The following is a 21,755-nucleotide window of genomic DNA, read 5'->3' on the forward strand; positions in this document are numbered from 1 at the left end:
ATGATGGCACCATTGGACCTTATAATATACTTGAAAGTTTATTTGACTAACTTTTTTAAATTATTTTGATGGTTTTTACAAATTAGATATTCAAGGTTTACGACAAATTTGCGACTGATTTGCTAGACCCATAGCAAATTCGTCGCAAATCAATCGCAAAATACTCAGAACATAGCAATTCCCTCGCAAATAAAAACTTTAAACCCTTGAACCTAAACCCTTAAGCCTAATTACATTACTATTAATGATTAAAATGATATCATTCAAGATTTATAATCAAAGATATGGCACTAATGACAATTGCAAATCCTAAACCCTAAAGACTTTGCGAGGGATTTGCTACGTTCCCTCTCAATTTGCTCGCAAAAACTCTAAATATGAAAATTTATATTAATTAATGTTTGCGATGCTTTTGCGAGGGACTCCTATATAACTAAAAAACCTAGTTTGAGCGAAGCTCAAACCCAACACTCGCAGCCGACAAACCCTAAACAGTCTTCTTCTTCTTTGTTTCTTCTTCTTCCGATTTCTTTCTTCTCCGGTTGCTCTCTTCTCCGGTTACTCGACTCATTCTCTTTCTTCTCCAGTTGTTCTCTTCTCCGGTTAATCTCCTCCTCCTCTCTCTTCTCTGGTTACTCGACTCCTCCTCTCTCTTCTCCTCTGCAACTCCTCGTCCTCGGTTAGTGTACTCCTCCTCTCTCTTCTCCGGCTAATCTCCTCCTCCTCTCTCTTCTTCTGTTGTTCAATTTCAGGTTAGGGTTCTTATTAGATCGATTTGTTTAGGGTTTCGATTTCAGTTCAGGTTTAGGGTTTCGATTTCAATTCAGGTTTAGGGTTTCGATTTCAATTCAGGTTTAGGGTTCTTATTAGATCGATCTGTTTAGGGTTTCGATTTAGGTTTTTTAATTTTAGAGTTTTTATTTCAATTTTAGGGTTTCGAATTCGATTTTGGTTTCCGAATTCGATTTAGGGTTTTTATTTCAATTTTAGGGTTTCAAATTCGATTTTGGTTTTCGAATTCGATTTAGGGTTTTTATGTAATTCAATTTGAGGGTTTTAATTTAGTTTTTTTGGACTTGTTTTTTAGATGTCTTCACAAGAGAACCAAAATCATTCTGGGAGCCAAAACGTTTATAGAAGATTTATATCTTCTCAAGAGTTATCTCCTCCCATCCCTTCTCGAAGGTTACCTTCTTCTGCCTCCGCTCAAAGGGTAGCTTCTCCCGTATCCTCGCAAGGTACCTCACCAGTGATCCAAGATAATCGTCAAGGAACCTCACCGGCGGTCGAAGATCATCTTCAACCACAGCAATCGACTTCCCGTGTCAACGATGTGTCTCCTCAGACCTCTTTTTTTACTTTGGAAGAGCTACTTGCAAGTCCCGGTCGTGCTAGCTTAAAGAAACTGGACCCTAAACGCCATCGGGGTACTCTATGGTAAGAATGTAGTTAGGGTTGTCTAATTTTTTAGATCTATTTTCATTGATCCTCATTCCCTTTTTTCTTGTGTTTTGTAGGTTTGACCAGGATCCTTCGGTTGCTGCTTCTTCGGGCCATCTTTGAAAGAGATTTCAAAGATGTTCATGCCAATTGGACCCAAACAACAGGTGCGGTTGTAAACCGGTGGTTTGAAACATTTGCGGTAAGTTAAATGTTTGTTAATTTGTTTAAATTACAGATTTTGTTTTTACTTACTTGATTCTGATTATGATTCTGATTCATGTTATGTTTTTACAAGCAAATATATAACTGGGACCAGTCCATAAATGGGAGAATTCAAGCCGAGATTGAAAGCAAGTTGAAGACCCGGATGACTGATCAAGTGTCTCAATGGAAGTCTAAGTGGAGAGTAAAAGGTGATGATGCAATGCCGCGGTGGCTTGATCCTAAAGTATGGGAAGGCTTTGTCAAGTTTTGGTGTGAACCAAAATCTGAGGAAAAGAGTATCAAAAGTCGAAATGCTCGATACAGTGATCCTAATGGCACTGGAATGCATAAACACCGGTCTGGTCAGACCTCCTATAAAGCCCGTGCACGAAAACATGTAAGTATGTTAAGTTAGTTATTTAGTACAATTACTTATAAATTCTTGCTTTAGTCTAATACTTTGTTGTTTCATATCTTTGTTTAGTCGGAGATGACTGGTGAGGCACTTCCTGATTTCTTGAAAGTTCTAGAAGATACTCATAGGAAACCTGATGGGTCGTTTGTGGATGGAGTATCTGAGAAGGTATACAATAAAGTGTCATCGAGGATAACTGAGGTTGAAATTGGGCTATGCTGAGGGGACAATATAGAGAGTAGTGCTTATGGCGGATTGTCAGTTAGTATGAAGAACCGAATTTTTGCTGAGGTAAATTGTTGAACTTTACATTGTGTTTTGGTTTTCACTTGTTTCATGTCTTTGAACTTTACATTGTGTCTCTGTTTTTTGTTGTTTGCAGGTTGCTCCGAAGAAGAAAAACAGGATATATGGAGTCGGTAATATGCAATCAGAAGCATCTTCAGCTCATGTTGTTCTCACGCCTACTCCGATTGAAGATCCAGTCATTCTATCTGAGAAGCTTTCTCAGGCCGAAGCTGTTCTTGCGAGTCAGTCAACTCAGTTAGAAGATTATGCATTGAAGTTGCAACAAAATACTCAGAAGATGCATTGCTATGATGCCTACTTCGATTATCTATCTGAGAAGGACCCTGAATTTGCTGCAAGATTTCCCCGACCTGAGACTGATGCCACCATTGATACCGGAGCAACAGATACCAGACCTGAGACCGGAGCAGGAGATATCACGAGACCAGCGTAGGGTCTCTTGTTCTTCAATTTTACTTGTGTTTGATGGTCTCTTGTTCTTCTGTTTGAACTTGTACTTGTGTTTGAATTTATGTTTTAAACTTATGTTATTACGTTTATGTAATTTTAACAACATTTTGTACTTTACAAGTTTAATTTCAGTTTTAATTAAAAGTTTTTTTGGCTAATTTATGAATTTTAGTGTGCATAATTAGACATTAATCATAATTAATTTGCATAATTAAAAAATAATTATAATTACAAAATGAATAATTCATCATTCAAACCTCAGCTGTTGCGACGGAAATAAAAGTTGCAAAGCCATCACAAAGTTTGCGAGGGATTTGCTTGAACTAAATTGCAAGGAATCTTCTATTGATATTGTCCCTCGCAATTTGCGTTGTTTTTGCGAGGGCATTTTTTTCCTTGCAAAAGTTGCGAGGGATTTGCGACGTTGACCAATTTGCGAGGGAAGTGTGTTCCTTGCAATTTCGTCGTTTTTGCCTATTTGCGAGGGATTTGCTATGAATTCTTCCATCGCAAAAGGCGTGTTTTCTTGTAGTGACAACTTCCTCCGCGTCTATGTCGATTACTTACTTGTCCTCCGCGTCCAAACGATGGACAACTTGTCCACCAATTTCTTTGTCGATCACTTGTCAGAGGTGCCAACTTTGTCTACTGCCATCATTTTATAGTTGACAATGGACCTACAATATCGCTAGAGGTGCCAACTTTGTCTACTGCCATCATTTTGTCCTCCAACTCTCTTATATTGGACACCATTACATCACACAAGCGATGTTCCCGGGTGACCATTACATCAACATTGTCCACCACCATAATATTGTCCTCTGTTTCTAATTCAGTAACCACATTTACCTCATATAGCCCCTCTTCTAGATTGGACTCCACTCTAGTCCTATTGTCTACTTGGGGAGATCTTGTGGACAACGGCTCTGCATACTTGTCTACATTCTCATTATTATCCACCACTTTCGCCAATTTAGCAGGCCAATCAATAAATGCAGGCCAATCAACATACCAACTCGTTCGCAAAAAAACAAAATTTTTTTGACACAAAACCTCAATTAATACTTCATTCTCTTTTATTTTATTATTTAATCTCATACTTCCTTTTATCCAGCATTCCTCTCTTTTGTCCACATTTAATGCAAGTTTGGGTTGCATTTAATGTGAAGCCACATGTTGTCCTACAACCGCACACGATATTTCAGTGGCAGATTTCAGGGCTATTTAAGTCATTTACCCTCGCTGCTTTTGGTAGATCAGAAAAGGTTTCGGTAATGCGGTAGATTAGAAAAGATTTATAACCAATATGGTAGATTACACTAAATTCCCTATAAATATCATCATCATACTAGTCTCTGTCTACAATTTGACAGGTTGATAAAAAAAGAGTTCACATCCTTTTCATTAGTATTTAATTTCTCGTACTCACAATAGTAAAATGGATAATTTAACATGACGCGTTCGTTATGAACCGCGTTATATCAATTATGTAAATAATGTTTCTTCGCATCGTTTCGTCTAAACTAACCTTTTGTTGACAAAAATAAAAATTCTCTATCTAAAAAATTATTAAATTTTATTTTAGGGAAAAGAGTTTTTAATTAATAAAATGTACAAAATACCAATAAAGCTAAAAAAAATTAAGAAACTAGCCATGGTGTCATAGTGCACTCTTCCTCTTTTATTACAATTACTCTTATACTCACTTTATATATCCTACTATATTAATTGAGAAGTACAAAAATGAAACTAACCTTAAAATGTGTAAAAAATTACATTCAATTACCATTAGAAAAACTTAATTAAGATTAATTAATTAATTAAATAAATGTAATTATAAAAAAATATAAAAAAATCTAGAAAAGTAAAAAAAATCTATTCAAATCAAAACTAATTTGTACTTGAAAATATTTAAAAAAATAATGGATAATTTTTTTTCAAGTAGAGTTTATTTTATTCTTTAATTTTACATTGTCATGCCATTGATTTAAAATAATTATTAGTTAAAAACAATATTTTCTCTCTCTAATAAATTATGAATGAAAATTACAAAATATTTTTTAAAAGATATAAACAAATCAGAATTTCGAAAACTAAGATTTTATATCCAAGTAGCCAATATTATTATTTTTAATAAATAGATTTCGAAGATTTTCTTAAAATTTTAAATTATGATTCTCCTATTATCTTTATTTTATTTTATTTACAAATTGTTTGGAATTTTCATATAATACTTATGATTAATAAAATGCAGATTTTTTTCTGCATATATTGTGATTTGAATTTTAAAAAAAATATATATTACTCGATCTATGAAAATAAAATGTGTATTTCAATTTTCACATTGGCTGGTTGATAAAACTAAATTTATATAGCTAATAAATTAATAAACTTTATTTGTTCATAATTATAAAATTAAAATTACTATTTCATATTTCTCAAAATAATGATGTAAATACAACAAACAAACAATATAAAACTGTAATATACATCAAAAAAATAAAATATTATAATATTCTAAAATGATTAGTATCCAAAACAGCATATATAGATTTACAGAACAATTAAAAATAAATATTATCTGAAACAAAATAATTTTCTTAAAAAAATATAACAATAACTTTTTAAAAAAATGTTGATCCGTGCTTTAAGCATGGGATATTTCCTAATTACTTATTATTTTCCAAAATCACACAAAACACATAAACTATCTCAATTGCCGTAAATTTTATTTAAAATGTAATAAATATTTTAAGATATTTGCATATGAATTGAAGAAGATAATTTGGAAAAAAACGTATAATATTTTATTACAAATTATGTTAACCTCGTAATCTCAATCAAAATCAATTGAATTCGATAAATAAACTGACGTGGCAACTATTTAACATATGATTTTGTCGGTGTCTTCATCAAACCAATCTAAAAAGTAAAAATGTTTTCACATAAACAAGTGTTGATTTTTATGATTGATTGAATTAAATTAAAGCATTTGTTGCGGTCTGGGCGTGTGGCTAAAGGTTTACGTTTCGCAGTTTTAAAATTCACGTTTTCAATGATACAATAGACGATGGTAAAAGTGATGATGGAGTTTTGTCATTGAGTCTATAACCACATACAAGTTTATCAATCCCCACGTTACATAAGATTAACGAAATCTCATCGATAATATTGAAATGACAAAAATATCAAAGAAACAAGTTTTGGAAGAAACCTAACATTTTATTTAATAATTTCGATAAAGGGTGAATAAAACAAACTACAATGATGAGCTTACAGAGATTCTGAGTGTAACGGTAACTAAGCTAATAAAACAAAAGAAATCACAAATTAAATTGAAATGTAGGATTGAGAGATCCTCTTCTATTGATTGAAGGATCTTGACCAAATATGATAAGTGTTGATGTGTTGAGTCTTGACAACTTGAGCAAATACTGGTGCTCTTTTGGGATGTCCAAGTTCATTCAGGAAGCTTCTGGATGGGCAAAAGGGAAGTCGTCTTGGCTCTGTGAGTTCACATGAGGTAAGGTACACCAAAACTTTGTGATTTGATCTATTTCGGCTCGGAAAAAGGGAAGTCGCCTTTGCTCTGTGAGTTCACATGAGGATGGTACACCAAAACTTGAGTAGGAATTGAATCATGAATGATTCTAGCTATAGGTGGTGTAGGGGATCTCTAGGCTTTCCATATATGGCTCTGAGATACACACAAGGGAAGGAAAAGACAACTTTCATTAGTAGGCTCAAACTGATAATGCGAAAAGTATATCAGTGGGTCCATTAGCAGATCCATCAAACATTCCGTCTGCAAGTGCCAGCACCCTAAAGTTGGTTGGTCTCTCAATCTTTTGTAAAAAAATAAAAACTCACGTTAACCGATTGGGCCAGTAATGTAATGGGCTATGAAATAAATTTAGATTCTTCCCATATTTGCAAGATAATTTTGAAGATTTATTCAACCTATCTATAACAAAAAAAAATCAAGTTTGTAACATCTAAAAATATTTTACATATCCTAGATCTTTTAAGCTCTAAAGTTCATATTAAATTGTTAGTATTTTATTCCTGACCTAACCAATTAGGCCAAGAATGAATGCTTCTTTATCAGTTAAGTTAATAAATGTTATTATCTTGTGTGCAAGTAATTGGTGGTTAATGGGAATTGGATTCTAACTTCTAATTAGACTGATTCAACTAGCTAGTAGCTACATTTTATTCTTAAATTAAAAATTATAATTATTTTGTTAATTGACGAGAGGCATGCAATTGGTGTATTTTACGTAATTTATATCACGGAAAGTGAAAACGACTCAAAATTGTAACATGAAATTGATTATGGGAATGCATGGGCTTTATATACACAGCTATTATATGTATATATGGTCCATACAAACTCATGTACCATCATTGTACGCGTGATAAAAACTGTTAGATAAATAACTCATTAAAAAGAGAAATTTATAAAACTCATCGAAGAAGTGATGCTACACGTTAGACTTTGTTACAACCAAAACTATACCCTTCAGTCCTTTCTCTTCAGTTCTCTTTCTCACGGCGACTTTAGTTTGCTCACTTCGTATAATTCCTACGTACCCCAAAGAAAATAAATCAAAATCAAAATTAATCTTAAAGAAATACATAAAAACTATTGAAGAAAAGGAAATTATAAATCTTACTAAAATAGAATGAAGTTGGTTTAGGAGTGGAATGAGCAATGAAATTAGACTTGTTATATCATCTTGGACCATTTGGTGAGTCTCGTCTTTTCCCGCAAGCACATTGATGAATGTGCTGTTGTTTGGAACCAGTTTAAGAGCCACCTTTTTGGACAAACACAAACGCATATATACCACGAATTTGTTTTTAGAATATCTGTTTTTTTTTCTATATATACTCGAGATTTAATTATTATAATGAACATTGTAAAGAATAATTACCTTAAAAGCAGCAGAAGAGATCCATCCATGCCATGGTTTTATAGTCAAATTATAAGACTCTTCTATGGCTTGTTCCATGTTTTGTGACATGTCCTTCACCAACCGTTGCAGTAGCGCTAACGTAAAATCCATCGCTCTAAATAGTTCGGGATAACAATAGTTAACAAAACTATTGTTAATTAGTTCATATTCTTTTTTTTTTTGGGTTATATTTATTTACATGTACTAATTAAATGATACGTACCTCGTTAGCCAAAGAGCAGCTCTGCTACAGCTTTTAGGTTTCCTAGAGGATCCCTCCTTCGCTTCTTGTCTCAGTATCTCAACCAAATTTGAGTACAAAAGAGGATCAGATTCCCACATCTTCTCTAGCCTCTATAAACAGAACAGTTTTAAGAAAACATTTTTTTTTTTAAAAAGCAAACTCAATAAACAGAATAGGTTAACAAGTTGATAAGAAAAAATGAGGTCCATTCATTCGAAGAGACTTATAACGAAAAATGACCCTGAAAGCTACGTAAAGGTGTAGATGGGCCCTCGTGTCGAAAGAGATGAAAATTTTCTTGGGCGGCGAGTCGAAACATCTATGGTTTCTAATCATGCTTACTAGTTAATTATACACTGCATCAGGTAACTAGGGAAAAATGTACTAGTATTCTTTTTTATTTTCTGAGATTAAAAAAAATGTACTTACTATGATCTAAAGTGAGTTACGCAAGAGCTTACGAGCATTGAAAATGATGTATGTATATAATATTAATATTATTATAATAGAGACAAAGTTAATTACTTGAATATTTTGATCAATGTCTTGTCGGAGAACAGCCATTGTCGGGCCAATCTTATCTGCAATCAATCAACACAGTTTCAGGACAACCATTGGAGCAAACTCTTTCATGTTAACTTAATAAATAAATAACAACTTTGATATATTAAGCAAAACAATATTTCTCATTTGGTTTTAGAATATGAAAGTTTATATATTTTAAAAAGAGAAGAAAAATGGCATAAAAAATTACCAAGAACTTGGACGATTAATCTGCAGAAAGAGAGGAGAGGCTTTAAAGGTAAATTGATGATATTTGTAGTGGCTTCGGTTTCGGTGGTAACTATTGTGGTCTTGGCTATGGAGAGAACAGAGAGTTCTTCAATGGCAGATCCAATCTCTGTCATCTTCTTCTTCTTGGTTGTCTCTTCCATTTCACATCTCTTTCGTTTCATCTTTGTTTGCAATTATTTTATTTTCTACCTTTCTCGACTATGTGTGTAATGCCTCTACTTAACCAACATATATCAGGGAGTTCGGCTATTTATAATATAATCGGCTATTGGTTCTCTCTATTTTTTGTGTGTTTGAATCGGGGATATTTGTTAATTATATATCCAATAAAATACTACCTATGTACTTAGCAGAAGTTTCCCTTAATAAGATGATAATTTTTTTTTATAGATTCTCTTATCGAGATGATGGTGATTGGTGACCCCTATGCTTGACCTTGCTATCGTTATTGGTTTTTTATCAGTTTTGTTTATTATTCTTATTTATTTGTTTGGATGTATTGTTTACTTTCCATAATTTCACAAATTGTCAGAGAAATTACTCCTCCTATTTTATACTCTCTTGAACAAAAATTGATGGTTCCAGATTTTCATCCATATTAAAAACTAAATTTACTTTTTTAAAAATATTTTTTGTATTTTTTTAATAGTCAATTATTGTAAAGAGCCTTGAAAATCTTTAAATAGAAAATAAATGAAGCTTGATAGCGTCGATAATTTGCTATTTCGTATACTGGCTTGATACTGTATAATTTGCTTGTGGATTTCGATAGAAAGGATTTATGCAAGATAATTATGCAATACATACCGTTGAACAGAAGGCAATATCTCAACGTCTAATAAGCTAAGTATCATTGTATTTAGATGGCTCTAGGGAGTCATAAAATGGCATTGGATGGTCTATATATACACATTCGATAGCCAAAAGTTCAATATTTATTAAACCAACAGACCATAATTAAGTCCGTTACTCCTTTTAAACCAAAGAGGTAAAATATATAATACCTCGATTTACGAAAAATAGTGTGCACATGAAAATTTAGTATTATCTTGATGCATTACTATTACTATAAATTTTTAAAATGTTAAATGTAGTCTCATAATGAGACTCTCATTGATCTGACTACGTTGTCTAGAGAAAATATTACCGTCCTCAAAATTTATGGCAAATGAAATCATAAATGGCTTACTTAACTCGTGATCCTAAAATCCTAGTATTTGGCAATTTTGCAGCTCGAAAATTTTAAAATTATATAACTTTGATACATATAAATAAATAAACCGGTAGATTGTCCAAAAAAAAAAATTATAATAAACCGGTAGTTTGTTGCCATGTTACAGACCTCTAGATAGAGACCAATATATATACATATATATATATATAATATTTTTTTGATTGTCATTTCTTTTTTCTGTCAACTGGAATTTTTATTAATTATTTGTAGTGGAACTAAAGGTGAAATACAAAGGTAAAGCCGGTGGACGACATTGATATCTCCAGAGTCAGTAAGCTGGCGTACGACATTTATGTCCCAAGAGTCTAAAGATGGAATTACTAAACATAAATTCTACAACAAAAAACGAAAGGAGACAATACCTTAAACTAAAAACAGAAGCAACCGACAATAAAATCTAAAAAGAGACAGTAGAACAAAGAAAACAAAGCACCTCTTCTTCTGAAGCACCAGCGAATGAGATTTACCAAGGATGCCCACGGCGAAACCGAAGTAACATCTACCACCTCCTATCATGGTGAGAGCCGATCTCTCAAGACTTCATAAACCGGCAAGCAACTCGCTTCCGGATGCGAGGACGACGTTGCTACGCCAATGAATGTCAAACTAAAGCCTTTCAAACGCAAACAGATCTCAACATATCTCGAAAGCAAGTACAAGGAGTGAGTCCTAACTTCTCAAAAAACACCAATCTCAACGAGAACGACGCAATACTCAAGACAGCTATTACCACACCAAACAACAACAAGAAAGAGATAACTCGACAAACTTTTGAGACTACCATCATAATCAAACATAACGAAACCTCTGCTTAGCAAGGAATAGATCCCCCAATCGAAGGTCAGAAAACTCTGCACACAATACTAAACTACTAACCCTCTAGCAACTCGGAGAAGAAAATCGATCAGAACATAAGCTTGCCAGACTAAGGACAAAAACCAAGCAACAAATTGGAGAAGATTAAGCGACGAGACCCTAGCTCACGATGGATCTGACGAAGACAAATATTCCATCCTCTGCCACCACTGGGAAAGGGAGATCCACACTATCTGAGAGGAAATATGGACTATCAAACCTTGAATAAAGAACCATCGACATCCACAGCAAACTGATTTCAAAATCGAAACACCGGAGTTAGCTAAGGCCGAAACTAGGACAATAACTTAAAGGGAAGCTACATGGACCCTCTCACGGCTACGGCGAAGAGCGCCGCTCACCGGAGAGGGTAAAGTAAGATCTGAAAGTTTGGTGTGTGGCGGCTAGGGTGACCTCGTCGAGAGAGAAAAAATGCAATACTCTCTCTTCCATATAAGATGTTTTGAGAAAAAAATTATTTCACATTTTACAAAATATTTTACAATTTTTTATGAAGATTTTGATGTACTATTTATTTTTAAAATTAGATGTTCTTTTCATGATAATTAAATTGTAATTTAACTAATTATTAAATATTTTATTTTAAAAAAAATTCTCATTTTTATCTACAATATTTTATTTTTTTATAATAGAAGAAAGAAATGAACACTATTTGATTCTTATTGACTCGTACGATTTGCTTATATAAAATGGATTTGATAGATTATAGAAACGAGAATTACAAAGAGATTGAGGAATTTGTTAATGGAGCTCCTCCCACTCCCCTAGAATTAACCCACAAATTTCTTGATAATCCTCTATAACTCTCTCAGACCTTATATATAGGCATAGACTAAAGAAATAACCTAAACCAACCATGGTTAACTCTCACAACAAACCTTGGTTAAATTGAACTTAAGTAAATATTATTATGCATTTTTACTGCCTCTATCAATACCCCAGCCTTTGAAAACAACCTTCTCCTCAAGGTTGAAATAAGCAAATCATTTAGCCAACCCCTTCTTTGAGCTTCCAAAGACCGTCAACATCTCGCAACACTTCCCACTTCACCAACAACTCCTCATGCCCTGTTTTCATATTGTCTCTAGCCTCCACATCCAAATTCAGTTTTTGATCCGACATGGAGATTTTTCTTTAGCTGCGTCAACATTGTGTCTCTTGCTCGTAACAGAGTCTCACACATCACCATGTCTTCAATTTCGCCATGTCTTTTTTTTTTTGCCAAAGAGGACACTGAACTAGGCAATAGAATTATATGTTTGGCTGTGACATCATCCGGTGGAAACACCTGCTCTATCCCCCAAAATTTTCCTCAAGATAACATTTCCCAAGCCATGCCATTCTTTTCTTGTTCCTGTTCAGCAACCGTGTTTAGATAGACAATCAGAAAACCCATCTCCATCAGCTTTACTTCCCTTTCTCGACTAACAGCAGACACTTTGATTTTCAGCATTGTTTGAAATTTATCATCAGTAGTGAAGGCTAATGAGACTGTATGCTTCTGTTTTGTTGAGACCTCCATTACAGCAGAAATTTCCAGAAAACAATCATCACCACTCATGCAACCTGCACTAAAAACCAATGCAACCATCTTCGAGCTATCATCTTGTCTCCCATCTAACGCTTTCATGCCCACATTAGTTAGTTTCTCAATTCATAGCAGTGGCAGCTGAATCCATTTGTTAACATCAATGCAAACTACCTGTCTTGTGGTAGCAATGACAAGTTCTTTACCGAGCAATGAAACACATGTTCTTTCATATGCAGTATCCATCAACTCTTTGCCTAGTGGAGCTTCTTCTTCTAAATACTCACGCAACACACAAGTGTTCATTTTCTTGTTCTTCTTTCTAAACTTGGCTTTTTTTCCGCTTGTCAAGGACTGCTTCTTATCTACTGTCATCATTTCCCATAACAGTTGTACACAAATTTTCTGCTTGTACTTCTGTCCAAACCTGTGTCTCTTTCTGATAGTTCCAAACATCATCTCTTTGTCTGTTTTGACTCCCATTATCAGCACATCAATGAAAACTTGCTGAAACTGGTTGTCCCATTCTGCTAAAAACGTTACAACACTCCTTATCTTCTTCTTAGGTAACTGCAACATCCACATTTTTTCAGCCACTTGGTCAGTGCTCATGTTTCTCACGTGACTAAAGCATGTTAGCCCTTCTAATTCCCTTACTGTCCAAGTTTTACGGCCTTTGCACTTTTTCTTCTCCAGACGTTGAAGTTCTATGTTCATCACCCTGTAGTTGTATCTGAGCTTAGTGAACTTGTTGTAGAATCTCTTCTTTTTCTTCTTAAGTTGATCACTAAGCCTCTCTTACGAAGATAGTGAAGAAGTGTATTATTTGGCTTGCGTTTATGTTTCTCTTTGAACTTTGTTCCCTTCTTCCACATCTTAGAAAAATGTTTCCTTTCTAATGACTATTTTACTTCTACTAAGCAGCATATCGTCAAGCAATTGGTAACAGTCTACCTGGTTCCCAATTTGTGACTTCTTCTTCTTACCTTAATTTCCCACAGTAGAAGCTTATCAAGCACAACACACAACACTTAACTCTTTTACCTCTTTTTTTCCTTTTCATGCTTTGACGTTTCATGGCTCCTTTCATCTGAGACTGAAATTTGAGATGATCTCATTTCCCTGATTTGTACTTACATCTCCTGAATTTAGTACCATACACCATATTCTTCCTCATTATCACTCTTTGACCATTCCATTGCATCTCAAGAACCATTAGATTGGTCTTTGTGTTCACTTTGGTTCCTATCTTTGCTTCTTCCCTCTTTGTTTTTCCTCTAGTGATCTTCTTTTTCTGTCTTTTTTTCTTCCTGACCATTTTGTCGAACACTTGGTGAGCATTTAGAGACATTGTGATACCTGTCTTCTTTGGCTCAATAAATATCTCCCGTCGCTTATTTTTCTCTCTAACAGATGTGGGAAAGAGAATTTAGTATTCTCTTCTTTCCTCTCTGCCAACACCTTCAACAAATCTGTATCACCATTGAGTTTGAAACCACTTTCAGACCCATCAATCTTTGAAAGCGTTTTTCATCTCTTCTTCTTTTTCTTCTTCGTGTTAACTTTTCTTCCCACTTGGCGGACAGGTTCACTATTCTCTGTTCTTGTCTCAACCGTTTGTTCTTGGAAGAAATTATCCAAGGATACAAAGATATCTTTGTCTCCTTCTTCTGCTACTTTCTGACATATCATGACTTTTTTTGTTGACTTCTTCATAACATCTCTACTCTAATATCCTTTACATAATCGCCAAAGCAAACTGCTCCTGAATTCACTCCAACCATTAAATGGAACAAGCAAATTTTCAAGATCTACCCAGGCCCAAGCTTCACCTTCAATGAAACCATATGCGAAAGGTAGCTTCTCAAATTTTGTAAAACCTTGATCAGAGCAATACTTCTCAATCCATGAAATCCACTGCTCTAGATTCTCGCCACTGAAGATCGAAACCTCGACAAACCCATCACAGTCTTCCATGATTGAACTGCTCTGATACCACTTTGATACGATTTGCTTATATAAAATAGATTTGATAGATTATAGAAACGAGAATTACAAGAGGTTGGATTTTGTGAATGGAGCTCCTCCCACTCCCCTAGAATTAAACCATACATTTCTCGATAATCTTCTGTAACTCTCTCAGACCTTATGTATAGCCATAGACTAAAGAAATAACTAAAGAAATAACCTAAACCAACTATGGTTAACTCTCACACTGTAAAACTCATTTGGCTCAATAATAAAACTTTTCTCATGATTGTTTCAAACTTTCAATTACCAAGAAGGCAAGAGCTCTCGTTTATTTATGGAGAATTGCACCCAATAACCAACAAAAAGAATTTTAATTCATAAACTAATTACTCTAACCATTTAAACATAATATACACTATATAAACTACAATATATACCATTTTATTCCTCCACCACCAACTCTACCTTTTCACCACTACCACTGCCGACTATCTTTTTTGGCCACCATCGCTGGCAACCACCGTCGGTCACCACCACCGGCAACCACCATCGACCATCTCCTCTGACCACCACCGCCGACCATCTCCTCTGACCACCGCTGGCCACCACTACCGGCCATCTTCTCCGGCTACCGACCACCAACCACCGCCGGCCATCTCCTCCGGTCACCGACCACCGCCGCCGGTCATCAGCCACCACTACTCTCCTCTACTATAACACACTAAAATAGTAATTTTCCTCTACCCTCATCTTATTCTCCTAATTATTTTGAATATGATGCTATTTTCTTAATTTTATTTGTGATATTAGTTATCACACAAATTGGCCCATTATTTATTGTATTCGACAAAAAAAAAATGAAATCGTGAACAGCTTTTTAAACGATTAATAGAGTAATTTACATATGTACATCATCAAATACAACCCCACATGCATGTACACACACATACATTATATATATACAGATACATACATGTGTCAGCATGTCGTTTTGTTTGCATATGTACATGGAGAAAGTGGAGCAGTTAAGGAGTTTAATTTATAGGTCAAATGTCGTAATTAGAGATATTTTAAAAAAATTATCCTCATTTGGTTGTCTTAATCAAGACTTATCTTTATCTAACTTTCATGTCATGTTAAATGATTTCCTTTGGCACGTACTAAATGCCTTAACCTAAATGATTATTTTTTCGCTTGATCACACACATCTCAAGATAATAATACTAAGAAATAACCATATATTTGGTTATATTCGGATTTTTTTTTGATTTGGCGTCTCGTGTCTACTTTGCGTTTCTTTTTTTTCGGTTTTGACATAAAAGTTTCTCACTTCGAATTTACGATTATCCGTCGGTTTTAGTGTTGGGCACAATAAGTATTATACGTCGGAAAAAAAAAGTATGATATGGCCATATCAGTTTTGAAAACATAGGTATTCATCGTCAAAGTACATAACAAGTACTAGTATAATTTAGATACTTACGATTTAAGTTAAAAATTAATACCTTGTTTGCTTAATAAGTTACTCGTTAATTCTTGTTATTATTAGATATATATAAATTAATCAACAAGTAACTGCAAAACATTCAAAAATAATTTGCAAATAATAAGATAAGGGAAATAATTTATAAGTCCGTCATTCTTTAACAAAGTACTTAAAAGTTAAAATCAAGAATAGTCGTTTTCAACGAGTCAAATACAAGTACATTGTTACTCGTACAAGTGAAATCAAACAACAAGCATCTCTGAAAAAGAGGGTTTTTGTCTTGTGCCCACCCCTAGCTATAGCCGGCTTAGTTTGCAGGGTTATTTCGTTAACTACCAACTTTGTATTTTGTATTATTTTTTATTTAATATCAAATTTCTAGATGACAAAAAAAAAACCATGAAAGAATATGAATGTATACGTGCCAACGACATCAATTTAGCGGCGAACCCGACTGTTTTGACAATGTTCTCGAAGTCAAAATAAAGTCTCCTTTGCAATCGCCGATATTAGCTAGAGTGAATTTGTATTACTCACTTACCGGTCCGATCAAGTCTTTCTTTATGATAGTATCGTCGATATATTTCTCTTCTTTCTTTTTTGTCGTGTTTCTTCCTTTTTCTTTGTTTCCCAAATGCCTTTCTAATTTTTTGTATTATTATAGTTATCAAACACATATGAACGTACAGATATTAATCATAGAAATGTCGTATATATATAAATAAGATTGTCAGTTAAATCCCTAAATTGAATGGTCGCTTTGCCAAACGAAGTATTCTCCAGAATCTATCGTACATGCCGGTGGGTAAGGCACTCCGATGTAGGGATTAGTGGGACGAATCGTTTTGCTTTTTATTATTATTTTAAGTACATTTTCTAAGTTAAGAGAATGGTGTGCATAATTTCAAGCCCCTCTCAATCTCATCCTTATTCATGAATGGCCAACTACTACTAATCATTTTTACAAGTTTAACATGACCAAGTTCCGTTTATATATATTTCTTAATCTATAAGTCAGCTAATGATTAAAGTTTCTTGTTTTAGAATTATTATTTTCTGTATAGAATAAGAATTATTTAAGTCTTCTATAGGTAACGGTCTACTCTGTGTTTATTCAGACCATAGGGTCACAAATCACGACGTAGATTCTAAAAGTAGGATATTACTATTACTTAAATACAGTAATGGATTTTAGTCCGTACTTACTGATAATAATTAATTTATCTTTTTAAAACTACATATTATAATCGCCATGTTTTTTTTTTTTGGATCAAAATCGCCATGTTGTTAAGGGTATCCATTTATAAGTACACTCATGTTAGCGTAAAAAGATTTGTTCCTTTAAAAGTGAAAAACTTTGTGAGTGTTCCTATAAACAACATCCGTTATGGAGTTGGATACCAAATAAGGAGTTGCTTCTTTAATATTCAGAACGTATTGTCGTTTTGTGAAAACTGAAAACTACATAGGTGAGTTTCCTTCTGCTACAAAAATTGATGTTTTTCCTTACCTGGAAAGAGTGAGATTAAATAAGTAGATCTTATTTGTTCCTTGCACAAAAATGAGATAAGAATAAAATCAAGTTATCCATCCCTTGATCAATCGTAGGTATAAACAAGTCAAAGCCGAGTTGGTGGCCAAACCAATTGTTGGTGCGGGATTTAGCACCTACGACATACCGATCTAAACCGAAGGTAAACCGAGTAACTCTGCACATCAACTAAACTGAGGAACCCCCTCTTTTGGGACAGCTAAACAGGCCTATAAGCAGAACCCTAGCGAAGTCACTCAACCGCTTCCCAGAGCCCGAACTGGTCATCAAAAGAGGAAATTTACCGTATCTTCAATCCGAGATTTAAGAAAATAGACTTATCTTGTAATCAATGCAATCATATAAATAGAGGTGTACCTCCTCCTTTTAAACCATGGAGCAATCAATACAAAAACCATAATTCTTCATTGTTCTTGAGAGAAACCCTAACTTCTTCTTCAAGAAATCATAATCCCTCTTTATTTTCTAGCTTAATCCAGTTTTTGAGAGAGATCTTAAGTGAATTTGTTCTCCACTCAAACAAATTCATTATGTGAATTCTAGATTCAACACCAACCTCATTGAAATGTAATCTACTAGTGGTTCTTAGCTGTCAAGTTGTGAAAGGCTTCGGTAGATTTTAACTCAAAGATCAAATGAGATTAGTTATAAATGTTTAATGAATAACTATATTATCAGTATTCTGTGGTGCTAAAAAATTCATTTAAACTAAACTACGTGATATTAATTAAATAAGTTGCACACAATTTTATAACTAAAACTGTGTGATTGTTTTTACCAAAACACTACTAATCCATCACTATTATTTACAGTATCTCCACCGTCATATATAGTTATTCCATTTTATTTGTGTATATTTCCTAGAAGAAGGGAGCCAACGATTATATATAGAAAGCGCTAGACGGTATTTAGGTGGTAACCTAACACCTAACGCCTAGAACATTTTGTCAGGGCCTAGACGATTTTTAGGCGGTTTAGATGTTTACAACATAAAATATTATATATATAAAATTATATAAAAATATATGTTAGAAAAATAAAAATATTATAAACTATAAAAAAGTAAGAAAAATACATTTATTTAAGTTATATTAACAATATATATAAATATTTATAATTACGTATATAAATATAAAACTTAATAATTTAAATATATGTAACTAAAAATCAAAAATAAATATTAAAATAAAATTTATGTAATTTTAAGCGGTTTAGACAGTCATCTAAGCAGCTGCTTAGGCGCCGTTTTCTTAAACATTAATAGAATTAAGATAAGTAAACTAGTTTGTATAGATAAATAATTTATTTATCTTTTCGAATATTGCCAGATATATACCACAAGCTTCCCCATGCCATTGCTAATTTTATATAGTGCGAATAGTACTCAAGATTCATTACATTTAGCTCTGTTTTTAAAACTTTGGACCGTTTACTAACAATTAACAATAATAAGTGAAGCATCGGGTTGTTATGTGACAGTATGACACGTATCCGTCTCCTATTGAGTCAACACCTTTTGTTAACAGTCACAGTTGATTTTATATAGTCGTCTATAATTACAACTCTAGAACTTGATTCTATTATAAATGATAATTACTGCCATCATTTGGATAGCAAGCGGTTCCACAGATCTATACAAAAAACAAATCGACATGCTAAAGATTCACGAATCACGACTCACGAGCGATAGTTTACGGTAGATAATTTGATTCTTTTTTTTGATAAAGAAGATAAGTTGATTCTTAAAGTATAGAATTTCAACGAACTATTATTCTTTTAGCATCATGTTAGAAATTTCATGTAAGCTTACCTTCAATAATTTGCATAATTCCGTATTTTCTAGAAATCTAAACGAGAACAAAGGTTTAGAGAATTGTTCCCTTGTGTTATTCTCTATTGCATAGCATACAACATATATATAAGAATATAATATTAGGGTGTAGGGTTTATATTAATAGGCATCCATACAACAATATAATTATTTATAATATTCCTTTGTAGATGACCATTATAAATATATAGTCTCAAATACGCATATGAAATGTTACTTCGTTAAAAACCTTACCAGGAAAACTCAGTGGAGAAAACCATGGTTAAGGGAAAAAGAGTGCAACGTGCTTTTACTCCCCCTCTTGACTATATCACTTGAAATCTTCAAAATGTCGCAATCCAATTTGATGAAATAACTTCTTGAAGTAGTGGTTGAAAACACCTTAGTAGATGGTTCGCCAAATCTTCACTTGAATAAATTCGTAGGACATGTACATCACCATTCTTCTGTAGGTTGTTTGTCTCGCAAGTCACTATCTTGATCTTTATCTTCGTTTCTCATGGTCTCATCAGCGTATGTAAAAGACTTTGAAGATGATAGTCTTTCACTATTGGAATCATAATATTCCTCTTCAACTGTTTATCTTTCGCGTATTCTTTTGTTGTCTCATTATAAACCTTTCTAGGAAAAACTCATTGGGATAAAAACCATGATAAGGGAAAAAGAGTACAACCACGCTTATGATCATATTTCCCCCCTGAAAGCATCATCTTCAGGTTATGCATTATGATCATATATATCATATAAACAGCGCTTTCAGGTACAAACTCATATGATTCATCATATATTCTACTGGGTCATTGAACTTCAAATCATTTGAACCCCTATCATATAGAAGATCTATTTGAACTTTAAGCCCAAATATTCTTTTACATGCAATCTTCCAAACAATCATCTTATACATAGGAGTTATTATTCATAATCTCCTTGTAAAACTTTATCTTTCAACTCTTCTTCTTATTATGGTACTTCAAGACCATTTTATATGTAAGGTACTTTTATCAACATACTTTACACTTGTTTGTACCTTTCTCTTAACAAGAACCACTTGTAAGTGCAGAAAAGACAAGAGACACACAATTTTCCTTTTAATGAGGTTCAACAAATGCCTACATCCTTAAACTTTCTTGAAAATATTTCTTTAACACAATTACAATAGTGTTCAATCTCGGATTTACACAACCCTAAGATATTCACTTAGCTTGTTCCCAATCTATTTTCAACCCACAATGAGATTCCTAAGATCAACAACAATGATCTACACTTAGAATTATCTCATAGAGATAAACTCTTACCATTTTCTCCCCAAAGGTGTCAAAAGTCATCACGACTTTTTTCTCGCTTTTACAATGTTCTCGAGAACTATAAATTATTGCTTCTAGCAATATAATAACTTTAAGCGATAGACTGAATCAAGTCTTGCTCTTATTGTCAAGCTCATAAGTGATCTAAAATAGTTGTTTCCACCCAAAGAGAGTACATCTCTCATAAGTATTTTCTGAGAATCATTGTACTACTATACATACTTTATTTCTTTTACAGATCCACATATGTCTCACTCATTTTACACTATCAAGTGTAAGGACTACAAGTCCAAACATATATCTCTTTAAGAGACTGAACTATCTCAAATAGTTACTTCTTTCAATGATTAACCAATCATTCTTTGTGTACACTTTTCAATAAAACTTTTCTATTAACCGCGAATTATGATCCTCGATTTTTATCCATAACATAATCAACTGCAACACTGCATGCAAACATATTTACGACGTCGATTTGCTTTTTGGTTCCTTTTCATTCTAGACATGACTCAACTTGTTGAGATTTCCTTTCATTATGATTCTCAGGTACCTGAATCTCTTTCTTACTCATGTCTACATCTCTTCCAGAGATTTTTCATAACTCTTTGCTTCCTCGGTGCCATATTAATTTATGCTCCTTTTCTTTCCCGAGGATGTTTATATTTGGAACCATAAGTCTATCACACTTCATGCGATCTTTAGACTTACTAGCAGTTGATCTTATCTTTCTAGGACATTAACTAGAACACAGCTGGTATATGTGACTTTTTCACTCAAGGTCAGAAAATGGCTCTTGTATGCTTTTAGCATCTTTGAAAACTTTGCCAATAAATTATCTTTTAAATTTCTAGCGCACATTTCTTAGTACGAGGATAAAAATAATTTCTTACAATATATTTCTTTACCAGCTGTTTATTTTCTTCCTCTCATGTTGGAAAGACTGACTCACTGAAACAACAGTCTCTGCATCTCAAGATATTCAATCATCAAGAGAGATTTATATCCAACATATTTCCAACATTCTTTCATATCCCATTTTAATTACTGTGGTGGAGCAACTCAATATGTATAACACATTTAGATGGGATATATATGGTTTATGACCCAAACCAATTGTAATGGGAAGTACTCATGATTATTCGTTGGCATGATGCG

General features: G+C 33.6%; 2 protein-coding genes across 5 annotated transcripts; one reads left to right on the plus strand and one right to left on the minus strand.

Annotated features, from left to right (window-relative positions):
* Positions 2,271-2,804, plus strand: LOC104767702. Its single transcript, XM_010491692.1, has 2 exons — positions 2,271-2,353; positions 2,445-2,804. The coding sequence occupies exons 1-2, from the start codon at positions 2,330-2,332 to the stop codon at positions 2,802-2,804; spliced, it is 384 nt and encodes a 127-aa protein (XP_010489994.1). The 5' UTR covers positions 2,271-2,329.
* LOC104766021 (glycolipid transfer protein 3) lies at positions 6,058-9,369 on the minus strand. Of its 4 annotated transcripts, XM_010489826.2 has the most exons (7): positions 8,778-9,359; positions 8,549-8,604; positions 8,003-8,133; positions 7,759-7,894; positions 7,498-7,641; positions 7,341-7,406; positions 6,059-6,518 (listed from the first exon to the last, which is right to left on the minus strand). In XM_010489826.2, exons 1-6 carry the CDS (start codon positions 8,977-8,979, stop codon positions 7,371-7,373), a joined length of 705 nt encoding a protein of 234 aa, XP_010488128.1. In that variant the 5' UTR covers positions 8,980-9,359; the 3' UTR covers positions 6,059-6,518; positions 7,341-7,370. The 4 variants fall into 4 exon arrangements, with proteins under 4 accessions (XP_010488125.1, XP_010488128.1, XP_010488126.1 ...); XM_010489823.2 differs by having other exon boundaries at positions 6,058-6,518; positions 7,341-7,641; positions 8,778-9,369; XM_010489825.2 differs by lacking the exon at positions 6,059-6,518 and having other exon boundaries at positions 7,259-7,406; positions 8,778-9,358.

Source organism: Camelina sativa, chromosome 19 (assembly GCF_000633955.1).
Source record: "Camelina sativa cultivar DH55 chromosome 19, Cs, whole genome shotgun sequence".
Taxonomy (NCBI): Eukaryota; Viridiplantae; Streptophyta; class Magnoliopsida; order Brassicales; family Brassicaceae; genus Camelina; species Camelina sativa.

Bases quoted from the DNA above. Each gene is read 5' to 3' on its own strand.
- LOC104767702 (XM_010491692.1), top strand. From the start codon at position 2,330: ATGAAGAACCGAATTTTTGCTGAG. The intron at 2,354-2,444 runs GTAAATTGTTGA...TGTTGTTTGCAG, and splicing joins AGAACCGAATTTTTGCTGAG to GTTGCTCCGAAGAAGAAAAA.
- LOC104766021 (XM_010489823.2), bottom strand. From the start codon at position 8,979: ATGAAACGAAAGAGATGTGAAATGGAAGAGACAACCAAGAAGAAGAAG. The intron at 8,605-8,777 runs GTAATTTTTTAT...GATTGATTGCAG, and splicing joins ATTAATCGTCCAAGTTCTTG to ATAAGATTGGCCCGACAATG. The intron at 7,895-8,002 runs GTACGTATCATT...CGAACTATTTAG, and splicing joins GCTGCTCTTTGGCTAACGAG to AGCGATGGATTTTACGTTAG.